Source organism: Tenrec ecaudatus, chromosome 10 (genome assembly GCF_050624435.1).
Source record: "Tenrec ecaudatus isolate mTenEca1 chromosome 10, mTenEca1.hap1, whole genome shotgun sequence".
NCBI classification, from domain to species: domain Eukaryota; kingdom Metazoa; phylum Chordata; class Mammalia; order Afrosoricida; family Tenrecidae; genus Tenrec; species Tenrec ecaudatus.
The window spans coordinates 64,194,331-64,216,685 of NC_134539.1; the positions used below are offsets into that span (position 1 = coordinate 64,194,331).

General features: G+C 34.4%; 1 protein-coding gene across 4 annotated transcripts in view; it reads right to left on the reverse strand.

Moving 5' to 3' along the window:
* The window catches only part of VPS13A (vacuolar protein sorting 13 homolog A), a 253,560-nt gene that overhangs the window by 166,638 nt on the left and 64,567 nt on the right, over positions 1 to 22,355 (reverse strand). For all 4 annotated transcript variants that reach the window (XM_075560517.1, XM_075560518.1, XM_075560520.1 and 1 more), the window contains exons 18-25: positions 21,314 to 21,503; positions 21,105 to 21,219; positions 15,622 to 15,758; positions 10,725 to 10,857; positions 7,871 to 7,988; positions 4,411 to 4,549; positions 1,896 to 1,980; positions 123 to 277 (exon numbers count right to left, since the gene is read on the reverse strand). In XM_075560517.1, coding sequence (XP_075416632.1) covers positions 123 to 277; positions 1,896 to 1,980; positions 4,411 to 4,549; positions 7,871 to 7,988; positions 10,725 to 10,857; positions 15,622 to 15,758; positions 21,105 to 21,219; positions 21,314 to 21,503 — 1,072 coding nt within the window. The remainder of the gene's footprint in view (positions 1 to 122; positions 278 to 1,895; positions 1,981 to 4,410; positions 4,550 to 7,870; positions 7,989 to 10,724; positions 10,858 to 15,621; positions 15,759 to 21,104; positions 21,220 to 21,313; positions 21,504 to 22,355) is intronic.

Sequence of the window (22,355 nt, forward strand, 5' to 3'; positions counted from 1 at the left end):
GAATTTAGCTTAGGCAGAGTGCAACAAAAGTGTCTATTAGCAAATATGACATAAAGAGCCCACCAATAGTAGAAATAGCAAACTGTTTAAATAAGGTGCATTAACTTTACCATGGTACGTACCTCTGGTACCTCAAATCTTATTTTACATTGTGTCATATTTTTGGAACAATCCTGCTTTGGGGACTTTCTGTTAGTAAAACATTTAACACTGGCTGGAGATGGGAGAGGCTCTTCCAAGGGACTACAGGGAGCATCAAAAAACTCCTCCTCGGATTCTAATTTTATAAAAAAATAAATAAAACAAGTCAAAAATTATTTAATTATAACATTCCACACTACAGATTAACATCTAAGCAGTAAAGATCTATTTCAAGAAATAGATATGATCATGAGAATTAAATAGAAAAGAATATTCTAGTCTCTGGGAAAATAACATTAAAACAAAGGTATACAAATTTTTAAAATACAATCTTCAATTCACTGAACACCCTTTGCAAGTCAATATGCTATTTTAAAAACCACTTACATTTTTCCTCAGCAAGTAGCAGTGCAATGACACACATGATATCCACGAATAGTCATAGGAATGTACACTATGTCCCAGGCAGTGGTTCTCGACCTTCCTAACGCTGCAACCCTTTATGACAGTGCCTCATGTTATGGTGACTCCACAACAGTAAAATTATTTTCGTTGCTACTTCATAATTGTAATTCTGCTACTGTTAGGAATCAGGTGACCCCTGTGAAAGGGTGGTTCGACCCCCCAAAGGGGTCACGGCCCACAGGCTGAGAACCAATGTCTTAGAGTAGTAAGACTTAGTTGTAAACTCTAATATTAGAAGCAGAGGACAGACCCTGAGAATTCCAGAAATAAGTTTCTGAAATTTAATATTAAAAATTAGTGATACATAATGCAACAAAAAGACTGAAAATTAGAAAAGCATTTGATGTACGACTAAAGTTCAAAAAGATGTTACTAAATACAGTGATCTGCAGTCTATCAATAACAACATGAGACTTTTATTTGGTCATTGTTGCTGAGTCCTTTTGTGGTTTTTATCTGTGTTTTCTATGTTATACCACAGAGGAAATAGCAATTGGATTAGTAATTGTATAGGGGTCTGAAATGGGAGAAATAGGGAGTTGACAGCAATGGGTATAAGGAGGAGAATATTCTAAAATTGATTATGGTGATGGTATAGTGAATTATTTGATAGATTATATCTCAATTTTATAAGTATTTTTTATATTTATTAAATAACCTAAAATTAGCTGCCCCTCTGGGTTATAAAAAAAGAATGAAATGAGAGATGACCTCACAAGCAATTTATCCTCTTCCTTCCCCATCATCACACCCAAAGGAAAATATCCTTTAGATCATCATGGCAATCTCTGCTTACTTTATTAACTCAACAATTTTAAGTCTTAAGAATTTAGAAATACATTTACCAAGGTGGCAAATGACATTAAATTAAAATTTTTTTACAAGTTTTCTTATGTGAAATGGCATTTATAAACCAAAACACATATAAAGAGAAAAACAAATAAAAATAGTCTTAACTATACTAAAATTCTCCAAATAACTAAGACATACAAACTAAGCATCTACAAAAAGTCATGAAGTCTCCTAGCAGGATAAGTTACTAGTTTTTCAGAAAACAATAGGATAATTTACTCATGTTTTTTAAAAAGTTATCCGGCTATAAAAGCCATTTTAAAGAAAAACCAAATTGTACTGTCTTGAGGTAATGCCTAAAAACAGTTCTTGAAAATATAAAAATATCGGCTATCACTTGGAATTTTTCCATATGATCATTTCAATAAAATGTCTCAAAAAATCTTTATGTAACATATTTATACAAAGTAAAGTATCTTTAAGCAGTTCCATTTTACCATCTTCTGTAATGGGCACAAGTTCCATGACAGGCAACATTCTCTGTGAAATCTGTGCTGTCCCAACAGAAGTGGATCCTTGAATCTGGAAGAAAAGTAATTCAATACAACTCAACAATCTTGTCAAAAAACAGACAATATAGAAAAGTAAACTTAAAAATCAAGATTTGAAGAAGTAGTGTTTAGAATTTAAATATACATAAGCTGTTGCTAGTTGCTGGTGAGTTGATTCTGAGTCAGTTTGTACAGAGTAAATTGTTCCAGTGTTTTCAAAGCTGTGACCGTTTAGAAGCTGATATATTACCATACCATCTTCTGAGAGGCATTGGGTAAGACCAAACGGACAGGCATTTGCCTTGAAATCAGGTAACTTAACTGCTTGTATCTCACAGGAACTCCTTGACAGAAGCTATAGAGAAGATTACATCATACTTGGTAATAGGAAGAAATCTTAGATAAATACATTGATAATCTTTCTAAATGAGAAAACTGTCTCAGGGCTTGAGAGTCACAATGCCTAACAGTGAAAAAGATTCTATTCTTATAAAGCCTGGCAGTTTTCCTTTCAACTTTTTAATATAGTTCAGTAAATTTACCTTTACTACTCTGGGAAATATAGCATATAAAAACATATAATACACTTGACTAATAATAAGATAACCACCATGACAGAAAACAAAAACATTAGCATACCCTGGCCTAGATACTTTATGTGTTCCTGATCACACTCCCTAATCTTGACCATGCCCTTGGGTTTTGGGGTTTTGTTTTCATTATTTTTTGCTAGTTTCTAATATGCAGAAAAAGGAAATTATATTACACATATTCACTGGGACTCTTTTATAAGCCAGAATTTTTGTGGAAATTATATGTAAGAACAGAAATTAACAAATGTCAGCAAAAATTAGTAGAAAATAGATATTGGACCCTCAACCATTCCTTGTGGGATCATAAAATGGTGGAGCCGTTACGAAATTCTGACAGTTCCAATTCTGACAGTTCCTCAATAAATTAAACTCAGAGTTCTCATATAACCAAACAATTCCACTTAAGAATATACCCCCAAAGACTTCTGAGCAGGATGGAAGCAGATGTTCAACAACAACAGATGAATATGTAACCTGAATGTAGTATTATCATGTCCTAAAACATTTACTCAGACTTACAAAATAATGAACTGATGCTACAACATGAACTTGAAATACCTTGAGTCAGACAAATATTGCATGATGCTACTTATGTGAACCAGCTAGAATTGGAGAACAAGCAGAGACAAACCTTTAAGAGTAGTTACTAAGGGATGAATGCGAGGAAGAAATGGAGAGATGATAGTTATGGTATGTTGAGTTTCTGTTAAGAGTAATGAAAAAATTTGGAAGCCGACAGTGGTAATGGTTGCACAATTTGCTGTATGTGACTATTGTAACTACTTATACAAATGAAAATGGTCAAAGTTTTATTATGGGATTTAAGACAGTTTTTAAAAGTAAAGAAAAAGATGAAGTATTCACATGACATAACTACAAAAAGTTTGTATTCAGAATACATAAAGAAATTTGACAAATCTCAAGTAGGATGACAGGTAACACAGCACAAAAAAAATGGGCAGAAGAATTTAACTGGAATTTTACCACAGCGTATACCAATTGGTCAATAAACATACAGGAAAATGTTTAATTTATATCACTACCTAACTAGTAGAATGGCTAAAGGAACAAAAGTGATCATAGTAAGTATGGCAAAACTGGAGTACAATTGCACCACTTACACACTAACAGCAGGAATATTAACTGAATACTTCAGAAAATGGTTCTGTAATATTCCTGAAAAGTTAGACCTATGTATAATCCACCATGTCATTGTTAAGGATAGACTCAGTGGAAATGTGTACGTATGTGCACTATAAATCTTTTCAAAATTAACTATTCTTAATAGCCCAAACTGGAAACAATGTTCAATAGCGTACCACATAAACATATTATAGTATATTCATATACTGAATATTATACAGCAAAGTATATACACATATAATTGCCTATGTGTTTTTGTGTTCCGTATATGCCAAAAATATTTTAACAGAACCCTTCTGTCACTGTGGGCTACTAACCACAGCTCAGCAGTTCAAATCCACTGCTCTATGGGAGAAAGATGAGGCTTTCTGCTCTTGGAAAGACTGAGCATCCCAGAAACCCTATTTAGGGTCACTATGAATCAGAACTGACCTGAAGACAGTGGCTTTTGGATAAATATTTTCTGGAAAACTACAGACACAGCACACAACAGCATTACTACTGGGGAGAGTGTGGTGGTTAGGCATTTAAAAAGGTAAACATTTCATTTTATACCTTTCTTTACCATTTTCACTTATTACTACGTCATTCCTTTTTTAATTTTATTTTATATGGTGTACTCAAATAGATTGGCATATTATTTTATCTGAAATTTTGGTGCTTATTTCAAGTAAAATGTTAGTATAATTTCATCCATGTTTTTATTAATTTGGTAAACACTGTACCTGAAATGATTTACCAGGGTCCTGCACATCAGGTGTATGTTCAGGTCTGGGAATGCTTTCTATTAATTCCATAATTCCTTGCAGTTTTTTATCTGAGACTCGTAAAGAAATGAGAGGTAGCTTTCCAAAAATCTTGAATCTGTTTTTTTAAAAAAGAAATCATTACCAAGCAACTTACATTATCAGTTAAGTGCAATAAATAAAAAGAAGACTTTCCCTCAAATTATTTTAAAAGTAAAATAATTAAATGTAATTTTAAAAAATCATTTTATTGGAGGCTTTTCAGATCTTACCACAATCCATACATATATCCATTGTGTCAAGCACAACTGCATGTACGTTACCATAACTTTCAAAATATTTTCTTTCTACTCGAGCCCTTGGTATCACCTCATTTTTCCTGCCCTCCCCAACCCTCCCTCCCTCATGAACCTTTGAAAATTTATAAGTTTTTTTTCAGGACTACATCAAGTCTCCCTTCACTCACTTTCTGTTGTTTGTCTCCCTGGGAGGGGGTTATATGTCAATCATTGTGATTAGTTCCCCTTTTCTTCCCACACCTTGGGCTACTCTCGTTAGTGGTAAGAGTAAGGGGTTTATCTGTCCTGGATTTCCTGTGTTGCGAGCGCTTATCTGTACCCAGTGTTCATGCTCTGGTCTAGCTGGATTTGTAAGGTAGAATTACGATCATGATAGCGCAGTGGGGAGGAAGCATTAAACAACTAACGGAAAGCTGTATGTTTTTTCAGTGCTATATTACACCCTGGCTAAATACAATGTTAAAGTATTAAAAATTAACCCCAGTCCATAAGCCAAGTTACATAGCCCCAATTTCCCTTCCAATGCCCTCTCATCTTATTGACCATTCTCAATAGATGAGCTAACCTCAAAATTTCCCAGAAGCATATTTTCTGGTATTATAAATTTATTTTTCCTCTAATATTTATCAGCAAGTTGACGATATTTATTAAGTATTAATTATGTGATAAGTATGTTATATAATAGTATTTACAAACTAATAATGCAGAGTTACTTCTGTCCCATTTTTAGAGATAAGAAAAATAGTTTTATCAAGTTCAAATCATTTATCCAATAATTTATATCCCTAAAATCATGATTCACAACCAGATCTGAGTTTTATTCATTTATCCCTTATTTGCTTTAGTAGTCTCAGTGCTTAAAGATATAAAATAACTAAAAAGACACAGATATCAAGGAGAGATAATGCTTTCATTTATCATTTTGATCTCTAAATTTTTCCTAAAAGTAAAGTTTTCAATTCACACATTGTTAAGGTTACTGTTCCAAAAATAAATATAATTTTTACAAAAACTACTAGCTGTATTTTACTTATAATTGCTTAGCTATTTTATGTTAATTCCATACTTCCTATTTTAACTTAGACACATATTATTAACCTGAACTTTTTTACACCTGAACCTTTACAGAACAAGTTTGTTTGTCTAGCCCTGCACTGTATTATTACATCACATTAACACATCACATTTCATTATCTACATATAAACTTTTAAATCAACTAATAGAACGCCTGATAAACTGCATAGATTCCTGCATTATAAAATTTAAATTTTCCTTAATGATAGAACACCAAAACACAAAGCAAAACAAAATACTTTTCTTTCTTCAAAAGAAAATAACCTTTTTTTCTTGGTATTACACATATTTATCAACCAAAATAAGAAAAGTAATTATACTATGCTAAAATAAAAAGGTCATTCGTATTCATGTTTCAATTCATAGCAACCATATATGCAATAGAATGAAAGATGCCTGGTCCTATGCCATCCTCACAGTTGTTCTTGTTTGAGCTTACTGTTACAACCATGGGGTCAAGCTGTCTCCTCAGCGGGCTTCGTCTTTTTCTACTAAACAGTATGGCCTTTTCCAGGGACTGGTTTCTCCTGATAACATGTCCAAAGTACACTGAAATGGAATTTCACCATATTCACTTTGAAGACGCATTCTGGCTGTACCTCTTCCAAGACCCATTCTGTCTGTCTGTTCTGGCAGTCCATGATACTTTCAGTATCCTCTTCCAGCAGCACCGTCATTCAGATGCATCAGTTATTCCTTAATCTTCCTTAGTCAGTGTCAACGCCTTACTCACATTCAAATTAGACAAGTGAAAATACCACGGCTTGGTTAAGACATACCTTAACATACCTTCAAAGTGACACCTTTACTCTTTGATACTTTAAAACGGTCTTATACCCAATGCAATACCCCATATGATTTCTTGACTGCTGCTTCCAGGAGCAGTGATTATGGATCCAAGCAAGAGGAAATCCGTGACAACTTTAATCTTTTCTCTGTATATTATAATGATACCTATTAGTTCAGTTGTGAGGATTTTAGTTTCTTTATAGAGTTGTAATCCACAGTGAAGCTCCACTCCCTGTTATTAATCAGCAAGTGCTTGTCCTCACTTCAGACAGCCAGGCTGTGTCATCTGCACACCGAAGGCTGTTTGCTCATCGTCTTCCTCCAGTCCTGAGGCGGCATTCATTCTTCATACGGTCCGATGTCTTCAACTACTCGCTCAGCATACAGACTGATTAAGTATGGTGAAGGGATAGCACCCTGATGCACACCTGTCCTGATTTTAAGCCATGCAGTAGCCCCTTGTTCTAGTCATACAACTGTCTCTCAATCCTACGTATGGGTTCTACTTGAGCAAAATGACATGTTCTGCAATTCCCATTCTTCTAATGTGATGCACAGCTTATTATGATACACAGTCAACTGACTTTCTATAGTCAATAAAACACAATAAACATTTTTCTAGTACTTCCTGCTTTCATCATCCAACATCTATCTGACATCAGCAATGATAACCCTTGTGTCACATTCTATTCTGAATCTGGCTTGAATCCAGCTACTTCTTGATGTACTGCAACTATTGTTCAATTATCTTGAATAAAATTCTACTTGCATGTGATATTAATAACAGTGTTAGATAATTTTTGCATTTTGTTGCATCACCTTTCTATGGAATAAGCACAAATACGGATTTCTTTATTTAGTTGGCCAAGTAACTGTCGTCCAAATTTCTTGGCATAGACGGTGAGCTAATATTAATTAATGATTTAGTTTAATTACTGGAAACCTGACTGAAGTACATATTTAAGACTTTACTTCTACTAGTATTCTTGGGAACTTAAGATCTGAGAGAATTTCAAAACGTTTCTGCTTTTGCTGATTTGGGGCTTCATTGGAAACTACCACAGGTTTACTGGAGACCTGATCACCATGTATTTCTTATCCACCATTGCACTAATGGAGCACTCCAGGAAGGCCTAGTTTTATATCCAGGGATCATGTCATACTTTTTCTTCTTCTACATGAAACATAAAGTTTACAACATAACATAGATTTAATGAAATATAGCTACAAAATCACCGAGAAAATTTTAAAATCACATGAAATAGGAAATACATACTTGGGCATCCTTAAATCTGTGACAACCAGGGCCTTAGAGAGTTCCACATTAAACTGCATAGGTACCAAAATGTGTTGTGGAGATACATTGAGTTTCCGGGCTTCTTTCCAATTATCACCTAATTCCAGAAAGCAATGCACATTAAGCACATGTAAAAGCACACAAGATTTTAAAAAAACTATCAGTCCACCACAGTCACTCAATGCACAATAAGAAGTGGGGGGCGATGGTGACTCTTGCCACATCTAGCTATATACAATAAGCACGTACATTTCCCCCACTTTAATAATTTTCTTTCTCCTGTTTCATAAGACTTATGCTTTCATAGAAAAATGCTTCCTTCCTTCCTTCCAAAAACAACAAAAATCCACTATGAACCTAATGGCATTCACCATACCAATCAGATCCGTTACCTAATCTTAGTGGCTGTAAAGCAAAAATGAAGACAGAAGAAAGTGAAGTTCTTTAGAAATAATTAATGATAACGTTTCTCACCTAAGATTTGTAGCTAGCATCATTCTAGGCAATGTTTTAATTTTCATAACCCTATTTACAATGTAAAATCATCATATTCTAGAAAATAGATTTAGAAGAATGTATCACTTGCCTATAATTATAAAGCTGAAATTCTCACCCAAGTTCAGCTAATATGGGATCATATGGCAACTTATTCTGCAGTGTTACAAGCCTACACGTTCAATATGTTAATGGCTAAATAAGCATTACAAGAGCACATAGTATGCACAAGAAAATTCATGAATTCATATGCTTAAAATTATGTTGGTGAAGAAAAAATCAGGACACAAAACTGTAAATCATGTAACTCTAAACAGAGATATTCTACTCAGTCATAATTCAAACTCACTACCATCAGTTCGATTCGGAATTCATAGCGACTCCATAGGACAGGCTACAACAATCCCTGTGGGTTTCTAAGAGTGTAACTCTTCACAGGAGTAGAAGAACCTTTCATCCTTCTCCCAAGAGCTGCTGGTGTTTCTGACCTGCTGACCTTACGGTTTGCAGCCCAACTCATAATCACTATGCCATCAAGCATTCCTCATCTTCTCCTGAGAAGCAGCTGGTGGTTTCACACTGCTGACTTTGTGGCTGGCTAGCAGCCCAACACAGAACCTACACCACCAGGGATCCTTACTCACTCACAGGCACATGTGTTTAAAAACATTGAACAGTACATATATACATGTACTGTAAAGTGAAGGATGATTTTTATTTGTATTGTCTAGATTTTCTATTACACCTTTATAGTTTGAAAAAATCTTTAAAATATGTAACAAAATTAATGGGATTTACAGAATATTTCATGCATTTTCAGAAGAAGCCCTGGGGTTGCAATAGGTAAGCACCACCCATGGGATTCAAGCTCCACAGAAGAAAGTACCTGGTGATCTGTCCTAGGGGTCACCATTAGTTAAGCGTCAACTCACAATCACACAACAGCAACAAATATAGTGTCATATACACTATCTTCTTTGAATCTAATAATCCCATTAGCCTGAAAAATCTTGGAAGCATAAGTCAAGGAAAGTTTAAACCTTTGGAGACAGATGAAAAATTTCTAGAGGTATGGATAAAAATTAAATATTTTAAAAATATTTCTTAATTTCCCATTTTAGATCCTAAAAAATAGATACTTAGAAGCATGTATTTCAGTATTTTTCAAGGGAGGTTATAATTAAAACAAGTAACTACAACATCAAAAAGCTCTGCTCAATAAAAGATAAGTGTCACTTAATAGTCGTCAAGTGTTTAACAAAAACAATTTCAAGGACAACATCTAATAATCTGATAATAACTTATCAATACATAAACATTTCTTTCCATAAATATATAAGTATCTTAATAATTTGGTTAAAAATAATATGGTTCAAGAACTTCAAATGTATCATTCAAACATGTCAATATAAAATAATTTAATTACCTGAAATAAACACATGGACTCCCTCTAATAATAATTTACATTTACCACCTTCCACACAAGTTGGGAAATGTTAAAAAGAGAAATCAAGTTCTTTACTCTAACGCAAATAAAATTCAAGGAATAAAACCATAATATTTTGCTCCAGTCAAATATATATGCAAACAAACATTTGTAAGAATACTGCTTCCACTTTTATCAATTAGCTCATAAATTTTGACCATATGCATGCAGAGCAAAATTCTCTACGATATCCCCAAAGTCTATTGAAAAAGGTAAATGTTCACTAACAATCTGAGGATTCAGAAGCTGTATGGCAGTGTTAAGAGGGGTGAACTAGACTGGGCTCTGAACTACTTCAGTGGCTCTTATAAAGTGAAATTCTGACTCTACTGACCTCACCTGAAAAACTAGATCTGAATTAGAGACTACTAGCTGGTAGACCAAAGTGAACAGGGTATAGGCATACTTAAGAGAGATACTCTTAACTTGTGTGTGGCTAAAAAGTGATCTAGGGCTAGCCTAGGTCCTAAATATATTGCCCTGTCCTTGAGTAGCCTCTTACCGTTTATTCCAGAATATCATAAAGTATCGTTTTCAATATGTGCCAGTGTTTTTCCAACCTTGGCCAAAGATTGATTTGTTCTATGCATTGTAGATTATTATTTATTAGCTCCTCTGGCCATACACACAAATACAATTAGTAGCCCTCAGTCCATGAAAATGAAAAATGTTTCCTGGGATACAAAAATCATTCCTAGTAGAGAATCACTAGTTTAAGTAATTATTAATTCTAATGTTAAAAATATTAGTCAATGAAGCATTCAGGATAAAAAGTCCCTACTCAGGGTACCTAAAAACCTAATTCATGATTTCAACAAAAATAAGCAACCCAATAATGTATCTCATACTTACCAACTCTGCTGTAAAGTAGCTGTATGCTTGTAAGTTGAATATCAAATGAATCATACGCTCTACCCATTATCTCTTCAAGATTGGCCTCACCTGGTTTTACATCTGGTAATTCCGAACGATTTTTACTTGTCACCTTAAAGTTAATTTTAATAGTTTAGTCTATAAACTACAAAATGTAAGCATAAAGTTGTTTACCTTTCAAATAAACGTCATAAAACTTTAATAAAAGATAAGTTCATAAATTGATATACATTATAAGGCATATGAAATTAAATGCACTTCAGAAAAGCAGGTATAAAGTGAATTTTAACCTATCAAATTAAACTTCCCATTTACTTATATTAAAAGAAAGGAACTACATGGAGAATACATTAAAATTCTTTTATATGATCCCCACCCACCGTCATCAAGTTGATTTGAACTCAGTGATCCTATAGGACAGAATAGAATTTCTGAGATTATCGATCTTTAGAGGCACAGCCAGCCTTATCTTCTCCCACAGTGTTGCTGGTGGGCTTGAAAGTCAGTCTGTGGTTAGCAGCCCAACACTTAACCCACTAAGCAACCACAAGGCTCTTTTATGTGCCTCCAGGCAAGTCATATCTGTACACACCATTTCTTGACATACTATATATATAACAAACATCTTGCTGTCAAGTTAATGATGACTCATGCTGATACCATGAGCAGAATTGTTCTATTGGGGGTTTTCAATGGACTGCAATTGCAATGGATGCAGATTGCCAGGCCTTTCTTCTACATTGCTTCTGGGTAGGTTTAAATCATTACCATTTGGGTTGGTAGAAACAGTTTGCAGGAACTTACACAACCTGGCAGCTGTACATAAAGTTCATGTAAATTTTCATTATATTTTAATTCTATTTTTCCATTAACGTTTGAAGCCACTTGTATATATGTGTGCCTATACAAGGAAATTTCCAAAAGAGCATGGAAAAATAAAATTAACTTTGAATTAGATTTTCCCACAAACTTATTCAAGCCCCTTATAGACATACATACATGATAGTGAGTAAAAAAGTATTGTTACAAATAATAAAACTCTTTATTAAACCAAAATATCAAAACATGAAGCTATTTACTGATGCAGCTTCCATCTAGGCCTATTACTTCTGAAAATAGTGTTTACATCTCTCCAGCCGTTCCCTGAAGAATTCAGCACCCTTACATTTATACCACGTCAAAAGCACAGTTTAGCCATCCCGAGGGGATCTGATTAAATGTTCTTTGAATTCTGGGTAGAAAAACAAATCTGAAAAGCAAGATCAGGGCTATAGGGTCCAATGAGTAAGATTTCTAAAGAAAGTCTCATAAGAGCATTAACTACCCTTGAAGAATGAGCAGGTACATTATTGTCATGGTGGAAAAAAAATTTCTTGGTGCAACTTTTCCCACTATTTTTCACCAATATAGTTTTCACTATTCTAAAAACTTTTTCCTAATAAGCCTCCATGGTCATCCTGTGTCCTTTAAGAACATCTATCAAGATTACGGTTTGGGAAATTCCCAAAACAGTACAACTTCTGAACTAATATCTCTGTCTTGAATTTAACTGATCCAGTAGATCCCTAGGGAGCTACTATTTAGATGGGACCTTTCTTTTCCCTTTAGTTCATTGGACTAATTGTTACTATACATTTACTTTACTCTTCTTTCCTTCAACAGAAATAAATATTTGTATCTTAGATGGCCTTTTATGAGCTTTTAAGACCCTACTCATTGCTATTCTCCAAAGTAAGATATAGAACATTATTTTAATAAACTATGTCATGCTAATTGACCTTGATATTCAACAAGACCACAGTCCTGAACCCCCACCCCAAAGTGTTTAGTTATACCATATTAGTTTCAAAACGTTGCCCCCTATCTTCTCACCACATTCATGGATATATTTGCAACAAAGGTAAATACACATGTGAAAATATTTTCTGTCAAACTGATATAATTTCAGGGCTACAGTACCATTCCCTCTCCCATATCCACATTCAGCCTGTGTGTACATTTGTGCATGTATCCATGGATCTAGATGACCATTAGTGCAGGATTCTATATTTAACAGTACTGACCTCTATTACCTTTCACTCTTGCACACCTCCCAGTGTATTCCCGATGGCATCACCTTTTGCTCACCTCCTTCTTACTGTATATTATGTACTGCCTTCAACTTCACCCGTTATGATGTGTCTACCCTCTAGATAGTTTTTGAAGGCACTCTAATGAGATGAAAACAAGTTTATTATGGAGAGAACTTGCCTGCACCTAAGCAACAACCATGGACATGTTTAAGCACCTGAAGCCGCTGAAGACAATGGGTGCACAAGCAAATGAGGTGAAGAAAGCTGAGGGTGCCTGGCTACAAAAAGATATAGCACCAAAAGTCTTAAAGACTTGAAGATAAACAAGCAGCCATGTAGCTGAGACACAACAAAACCAACATGGAAGAAGCACAGCAGCCTGTCCAGACTTGATCACTGAGGACAAAGTGGGTGCAGAAGCAAAAGTTGTGAAAAATCTGATGGTGCCCGGCTATCAAATGATATAGCGTCTGGGGTCTTAAAGGCTTGAAGATAAACAGGCAGCCATCTAGCTAAGAAACAACAAAGCCCACATGGAAGAAGCACATCAGCCTACCCCCACATGAACACTGAAGACAAAGAGCGTGCATAGGCAAATGCAGTGAGGAAAGCTGACGGTGCCTGGCTGTCAAAATATATAGAATCTGGGGTCCTATAGGCTGGAAGATAAACAAGGGACCATCTAACCGAGAAACAACAAAGCCCATATGGAAGAAGCACACCAGCCTGTGAGATCACAAGGTGTCGTAGGGATCAGTTGTCAGGCATCAAAGACCAAAAAAAAAAAAAAAAAAATCATAGCATTGTGAATGAGGGAGTGCGGAGTGGGGACCCAGGGCTCATCTGGGGAAATTGGACATCTCCTTGCAGAAGGGCTGTGGGAAGAAGACGAGCCAGTCAGGGTGCAGTGTAGCAACGATGAAATATACAATTTCCCTCTAGTTCTTTAATGCTTCCCATCCCCCACTATCATGATCCCAATTCTACCTTACAAATCAGGCTGGGCCAGAGGATGTTCACTAGCACAGATAGGAACTGGAAATACAAGGAATTTAGGACAGAAGAACCCCTCAAGACCAGTGGAGAGAGTGGTGATATCGGTAGGGTGGAGGGAAGGTGAAGGAGAAAGGGGGAACAGATGACAAGGTCTACATATAACCTCCTCCCCGGGGGACAGACCGCAGAGAAGTGGGTGAGGGAGACGTCGGATGGTGTGAGAGATGACAAAATAATAATAATTTATAAATTATCAAGGGGGAAGGGGGAAGGGGGAGCGGGGAGGGGGAGAAGTGAAGAGCTGATGCCAAGGACTCAAGTAGGAAGTAGGTGTTTTAAGAAAGATGATGGCAACATATGTACAAATGTGCCGGACACAATTGATGTATGTATGGATTGTGATAAGAGTTGTAAGAGCCCCTAATAAAATGATTTACAAAATGTTTTGTTTACAATAAATCCATGCTTTTATCAACTCAAACCCTAATAGCAATAATTTTTTTAACTTACGCTTGCAGATACAAGGGGGCTTCGAAAAAATTTTATTAAAAGATAATGAAATTTACCACAAACTTTTTGAAGCCTTCTTGCATACACTTAAGAGCCTGGTGGTCAGTGGCTAAGTGCTCACCTGCGTGAATTCATTCACTTCATGGGCAAAAGAGCCGGCATTCCATTTCTGTAAACATAACTTTGGAAATCCTATAGGGCAGTTCTATTCCCTCAAAAGGTCACTACGAGCTCAAATTTAATGGCTTTCCATGGTTTTATATATGTTTAAATTTACCCCCTCTATGTTATATATTTATTATGAAGTAGTAAAAAAAAAGATTCTGTTTGACAATAATGAATTTTAAAGCAAGAGGTTAAGTAAATTAAACAAGGTTACATAACTAGATAGAAACTTTGCTTTGTTTCTTATGCTTTTTATCACTACACTATACTGCCTAGGAAACAATTGAATAACTAACATGAAGTACGAACAATTAGTTATATTTAGTAACATTATAAATGTATTGGATATCTATAAACTTATCAACTGAAATTTTAAAATAAAAAATAAAATAAAGGAGCAAGTAAACATTAAGGAAAGGCATATAACGTAACCAAAAAGGCTACTTAACTATTATCTCTCCTTCTTCATCTTTTGGCTGACCAATAGAACTTTCAATAACGATGTAATTGTTTTTTATCAGCACGGTCCAATATAGTAACCACTAGCTATTTGCAACAGCATATTAAGCTCTTAAATGTAGATTGTGTGCTCAGAAAAGATGATTTTTTTATTTTAATTAACTTAGATTTAAATAACCAGACATCAACCTCAAAAAACTCACTGTCATTGAGCATGCAGCTAGTAGTTACTATATTAAACAATGGCAATCTTGAAGCTGCACACACAAAATATATTATCCTTCAAACTATGGAACAAATAAATACATAACTGGTAAATGAAAGAATCATCTCTAAATTCTGGGTTAAAAAAATATTCAGAAAGGAAACATCAATATATGTTCATACTCTTACAAGTACCTATGCACAAAATTTCAGCAACAGAAATGGAAATAATTCCTCTGCATAACTCTGAAATGTAAATATTAGGTTTATCCTGCCCTGCAGCATTTAATTAATCTACCTGCAGAAATGCAAAAAACTACCAAATTAAGACTTGTAAAATTATATTACTTATCATAAATCTAAAATAAAATCACCATATGAAAGTAAACAATCTAAATCACAAAATATATTGTAAATATAGAAAACACCCTGAAATGCCACATTATCAAGTATATAATACAAACATATACCTTTAGATGACCAAGATCCAAAAGCAGTAGATTTGATGTAGGAGTAAAAGTTCCATCTTGCGGGACAATAACATATGATGCCTTCAAATTAATTTTGAGATCAAGAACTTTCTGTGTTTCAATAATATACAGCAGACCTGTAGAAATTTAAAATACAATGATCGCTTTTCACAAATTCTTTAAGAAGCACATGAACTGATAACACAATTTTGAACAATGTTAAATTAGTATTAATTTCTAGATGACAGTAAGCAAAATATTTACAATATGAATTTGAACATATTTTGTTAGTTTCAATACACTTATTGAAATGCAACTGAATACTAAATTGGAACAGTTCTTCAAAGAGTACGTTACTCAGAATTCAATTTGGGTAAAACTGAAAAATATAATACATAATTAAAATAAAGTAATATGAAATGTTTACTTAAAACAGGCAAATTAGACTCTAGATAAAATCTTCCCAATACATACACTTAATAGTTTTATCTACCACATTGAATGATACTTGCCTTTTATGATATGACACTTTGATGATGAAAGTGATAAAGGTTTTAATTTATAGAGGATTGTAATTTATTTTCAGCAAAACAACATGTAAATCAGAAAATGCAACCAATCAGGACAATCAGGTTTACTCACTCCTTGTGGATTTCATTCAGGAAAGATTTTATGATAATAAAGTTAATTCATTCACATCCTTAAATTTTTGAAATATTGTTATATACAAGTTCCTAAATCCAGTTTCATCTTCTAAAAGTCTATGAAAATTATGTATAATCTGACATATAAGAAAATCCTCCTTGAAGAAAAAATTCTGTGAACAGTCATGAAATCCATTTGAGTGAATACAAAATGTTTTGATGTGTAAAGCTTAGGAAATCCTATACTCTAACCTGTGGGCTTCTCGACTCCCTTTGTGGTTTGAATCACCCTATCACAGGGGTCCCCGATTCATAACAGTAGCAAAATTGCAGTATGAAGTAACAACAAAAATAAATGTATGGTTGGGATCCCCACCACATGAGGAACTGCATTAAAAGGTTGTGGCATCAGGAAGAATAAGAACCACTGTGCTAACAGAAAGGTGCCTTAACATCATAACAGATGTTTTTTTAACTACCAATAACTATCATTAGGGCTGGATATTTTTCCATAAATTATGATAAAAAACAAAAAGGTCCTATATGAAATGTGAAAATCTGAATAGCTACATTGAAAAATTTTTAATGATGTCGTTTATTTAATGTGCATACTTCCTATCAGGAGTTCTGATGGAACAGTGGTTAAGCACTGGGCTGCGATCCAAAGGTTCACAGTTCAAAACCACCAGCAATTCAGCAGGAGGAGGGGGCTTTCTATTCCTATAAACAGTTTCCGTCTTAGAAATTCACAGGGGCAGTTCTACCCTGTATTATAGGGTCTCTATGAGTTGGCATCAACTCAATAGCAGTGATTTTGGTTTTTTTATACCCTCTATTATGGACTGTGTCACCCACAGTATGTGTCAACTTGGCTATTCTAAGTTTTATAATTATACAATGATACACTTTGACAGTGATGCAATCATGCAATCTCCCAATGATGCTACATGATGCGAACAGGCAATCAATCAGTTGTAAATCCATCAGGGTGGCAAACAACAGGCCTACTAGGGTCACAGTCGGATTCAAGGTAAGATCATAGGGTATGGCTGGTATCATCTTTTGCCTTATAAGAGAGAAACAAAGAAGCCAGGAAAGAGGGACCCCAGTCCTACCAAGAAAGAAGAACCAGGAGCAGATTATATCCTGTGGTTCCAAGACCCTGCACCAAGACCTTCCTATACTCAAAAGAAGATTGATCACAAGACACACAGAACTCTCCAAGGAATGCTGGGCTCACAGATGTTCAAGGGAGACCTTTCCCCGAGATACGACAATCAAAGAGACTTCTCCTGGAGCTGGTGCCCAGAAACTGGACTTCTAGTCTCATCAATGGAAAGAATAAGTTTTTCTGTTTAACCAATCCAATTGTGGTATTTTTGTTATAACAGTATAAGGCAACTATGATGGTCTTTTACTACAGACAAAGAGCCTCTTATTCCCAAGAAATCACTCCATATTTTGTGATTCTATATTGATATTATGAAGGATTCTAATAAAAATACTATAATATATTTATTATAGTCCCTAAAGTTAAGGTTTTATTATTAAAGAGTTTGAATTAAGTCAACAATAAATGTACAAAGTGCTTCAAAAATTCTGTAGGAAAATGGAATTAAAAATAAGAATACTTCAACAAAAAAAATTTTACTCATAATAAAACCCTCTTGTACTTAAAATAAATCATCATTTTTAAAATATATTCAGGGGGATAAAAGAGATACTCAGAAAAGACAATGTTACCTACAATGGCAGAGAAAAGCAAAGACTGATAAGACATACTAAGCAAAAGAATCAGGTTCCAATACATGGCTGGCCCGATATAGGCTAGTGGGGAAACTAGATTCAAAGTAATTACAATATGTCCTACATTAAATAGACATGTCTACATAATAATAAACAGCTTCAGTGATATATGAGAAACTGATATCAAAACTGTGTACTCAGACCAAGTGAAAAAGAGGAAATCAAAAAGACCTAGTCTCTCCTCACAATTATATCCAAAGAATGTAAGACAAAGTCTCACTCAGCATCCTTGCTTCTGAGGAGCACTCTGGTTGTACTTATTCTTTTGGAAGTACAAGATACTTTCAATAATTTTGCCAGCATCATAATTCAAATGCTCCAGTTCGCTGCTCTTCCTTATTCAGTGTTCAACTTTCGCATGCATATGAGGCAACTGAAAATTCCGTAAAGTATACCTTACTCCTCAAAGTGACAGCTTTACTTCTCAATCCTTTCAAGAAGTTTTGTGCAGTAAAGATCTCCAATAAAACATGTCATTAGATTTCCTGACTTCTGCTTCCATGAGCAGCATTGACAATGGGTCCAAGCAAAATAAAATCATTGACAACTTCAATCTTCTCACGGTTCATCATAATGTTGTCTACTGCTCCAGTAGAGGATTTTTGTTTTCTCTACACCGAGTTTCTTTATACTGACAGATATGGTGGGCTGATTATATACTACATTCATATTAAATAATAAAAACATACTTTAACTAAGTACACATTTACTTATCAAAATGTAAGGTAAATTCCTGATATACTTGACTATTTCTTTGAGGAAAAAGAAGAAACATAAAGGAAGATGATAACTAAGATACATCATTTTTACCAATAAGAGTAAAGATAGTGACAATGGTAAAAGTGACAGTTTCATGCCAGATTTATGATAGTCAAAATGAAACAATCTCTAAACTCAATTAGAGGTATATGTACACTAAACATAACAAAATTAAGAATTCTAAAACTAAAATTTTGACAAATGAAATTTCTCCGATGTGGATTTGAGCCAAGAATTAAAAAGGAAAAAATATTTTATAGGTGGTTTCTTCAATAAAGATGTTAAAAAGATGTGCACAAAAGAAAGGCACAGGTACACTGAATTACTTAAGATAGTCTTTCTAACCATGTGTGGTCTTGTGACTCCTAAACATGACTAAAGAGGAATATGTATGTAATACCCATGATGATGACTGGTCAGCTTGTTAGCAATACAAATAGTGTACACAGAACCCTAATGGTGAAGGTACCATGCAGAATTTATTTCCTTCTTAATCTTATGTAGTATATTTCATGTACTTAAAAGTATTGTTTTGAGAAGGGATCCCTGGGCTTTACTAAACAGTCCAGGTTATCCAGGGGACAAAGATAAGTTGTAAAAAAACCTTCAGCAATTTCAACACTTGCCCCCATAAAGTGTTTGCTGTGATATGGATACTATGGCAAAGACTGTTGGAGAGATCGGATAGTACCAGGCTATCAGAAGAGTGGCATCTGTGATATTACAGACTTGTCTCAGAGTGAGCAACCATATAAGTTTAAGGAGCACACCAGCCTGTGTGATTCAAGCAGTATAAATACTAAAATCCAAGATCAAAAGAGAGAACTGTATTCGCGCTTAAATTCTGAGTATCCCATTTTTAGAAGGCTATGGATGACAAAGGAAACTCAAAATCCATTTGAGGAGTTCCCACACAGATTAATCTTGCATTGAATTTCCTCAACCACTGATCAGGGATATGAAGAGCCTACCCCACCCACAAACAGACTGCACTGGAAAATGAATTAATGCAATTATAGTTAGGTTAAAATTTAACATATCATTTGTTCTCCTTTTTGACCTATTTTTTTATTTGTTCTACTTTCTATTCTGATTCCCCTTGTATTGAAGTTTATCTGTGTTTTATTTTATTGTCATCATTGGCTTTTTAAAAAAATATGTTTTTCATATGAAATCTAGGCTAAGTAAGTTCATAGTGACAGCAACTAGACTAATAGTTCCTTAGGATTGTGGCAGGGGAAACTAGGCAGTAGAGGAAATAAGAGCTGGTAATATGGGTACAAGAATAAACAAAATGTTCTGGGATTGATTTTGGTGATGATTCTACAACTCTTTTTGATGTATTTAAATCACTGAATTATATGATACATAAATTACATGTCAGTAAGACAGTTAAAAAACAAACAAACAACTCTTGAATAATTGAGTTAATCTATCATGAGTTGAGTACTGAATGATGTGTCCCAAAATATAATACCTGTTTATCCAAGGCTTCAAAGACAAGATATACACACAACAAAAGATGGAAAACATACCAACCTAACTAGATTCCGTTTATCAGAATAATGATTCAGTGCTAAATTTAGTGCTAAATCATTTAACTAGACTAGGATGCAGCAACTGGTAGGTTCAAACCAAAAGCTAGCAATTAGCAACCCTACATTTTCCCTACAAGCTAATCGAGGCTCCTTAACAGATGTGCATAGATATAAAAACAATACCTGTCAAATATCCATGGAACATTTCTAAAATGTTTACTATACACAAGCAGAACCATATGGGTAATCTATTAAAAACAATTCATTGAACCTGTAATTTATAACCTTCCCACAAAGAAAACTATAGCTCAAATGTCTTTACTGTTAAACTTTGCCAAACATTTAAGGATTATACCCAATCTTACATGAATTGTTCCAGAGACTAAAACAAGAGGGAACTTGTATTCTCTGCAGTAAAAACCTGAAACTCATGAAAGAAAGGAGAATGGAAGACCAAGTTCTGTCATGAACAGAGGTCTAAAACTCCTGAACAAAATGTTTCCAATTAGCTAAAATGTAATTATTAAATATGAACTGTCTCAGTGTGAATAATGATTACAATGGCATATATATATACCTTTAAAGACAAAAATATCCAACTAGTTTACATTAAACTGTACTCAATATAGAAACACAATAAATTTCAAGTAAACTTTATTAAAATAACATTAATTGCAAATGAAAATTTAATATAGGGCACATTATTCTATTTACTCTTATTAATAATGGCATTTACCTGTTGCTGTCTTGTCACGAAATTCTTCGAGCTTCGTCAAAGTTGCTGAAGTCAACTGTGTTAGGTGTACATCTTTTGGAGGTCTGAAGAATTCCACTATACTGTTCACTGTCCTCTGTTAAAATAAGCATGATTAACATGATACCCAAACTCAAGTCAAGTTAAAATTTTAAAGCTTGATAGTTGTGAAAAAAATATTAAAAGCTTACTGCATCATATATCATTTCTAAAGGTTCAGCTTCTATGATACATCTTTGAGCAACTGTTTCATCTAATGGATTTATCTCAAACATAATTTGGAAGAGTAAGGTAGAATCATCCAGTGACGAGAGAAGACGAGGTTTTGTTAAGTTATCTGGTGAGCCAGTAACATGGAATGAATCTATTTTGGTTTCAAATCTACACAAAAAAGAATAACACAAAATTTATAACCGAAAAAATTTTAAAGCACTTTCAAATTGACAATGATAAAATATAATTGTCGTTCTTGTTACTCGATACCACTCACATCAAAGAAAATTATCAACTATTCCATCTGAAGTGATACACCATCATCCACAGCCTTACGCAAACTGGGTGATCAGAATTTACACTTTCATATCATCCCCTCTTCCAGATTTAGATTGTATTAATGTGCAATCCTTAGATAACACATTGTTGTGCTTTAACCATGTGGACTTAAAAGATGATGCCTCACATAGATAGCAGGTTGTTTTCAAAAAAGTTTGTTATCATACAATTTAATCACTCAATTATATTAAGTAACTTCTCCAATCATCATGAGAATCAATTTCAGAACATTTTCTTCTTGTATTCATTGCCAACAGGTTTCCATTTCCCCACATCTGACCCCAGCCATTCCCCTAGGTGAGTTTTAATTTAGTTAGTGTCTACATAGATCTACCTGTCCTGGGCTTCATATATAGAAAATCATGAGTAATGCAAACATGAAGCAAACACAAATAGCAAAAAATAAAAGAAACTCAGTAACAATGACCAGACAAAACATAGGAAAAAAGCATAAGATATTAGAAAGTGAAACAACTTTAAAATGAGTTAAAGGGAAATCAAATGGTAAAGTATTACATTTTGACCTAACTACATCTGCCACAATCGACTACAGTGCTCTCTGATAACAAGGCGATTTACATCCCTCAACTAGGGTCAGATGGGATTCACCCAAAGATTAATCCATCAGGAGACCCTGTAAATGAGTTTTGGGATTCCCTATCATCCCCATCCTTTTGAAAA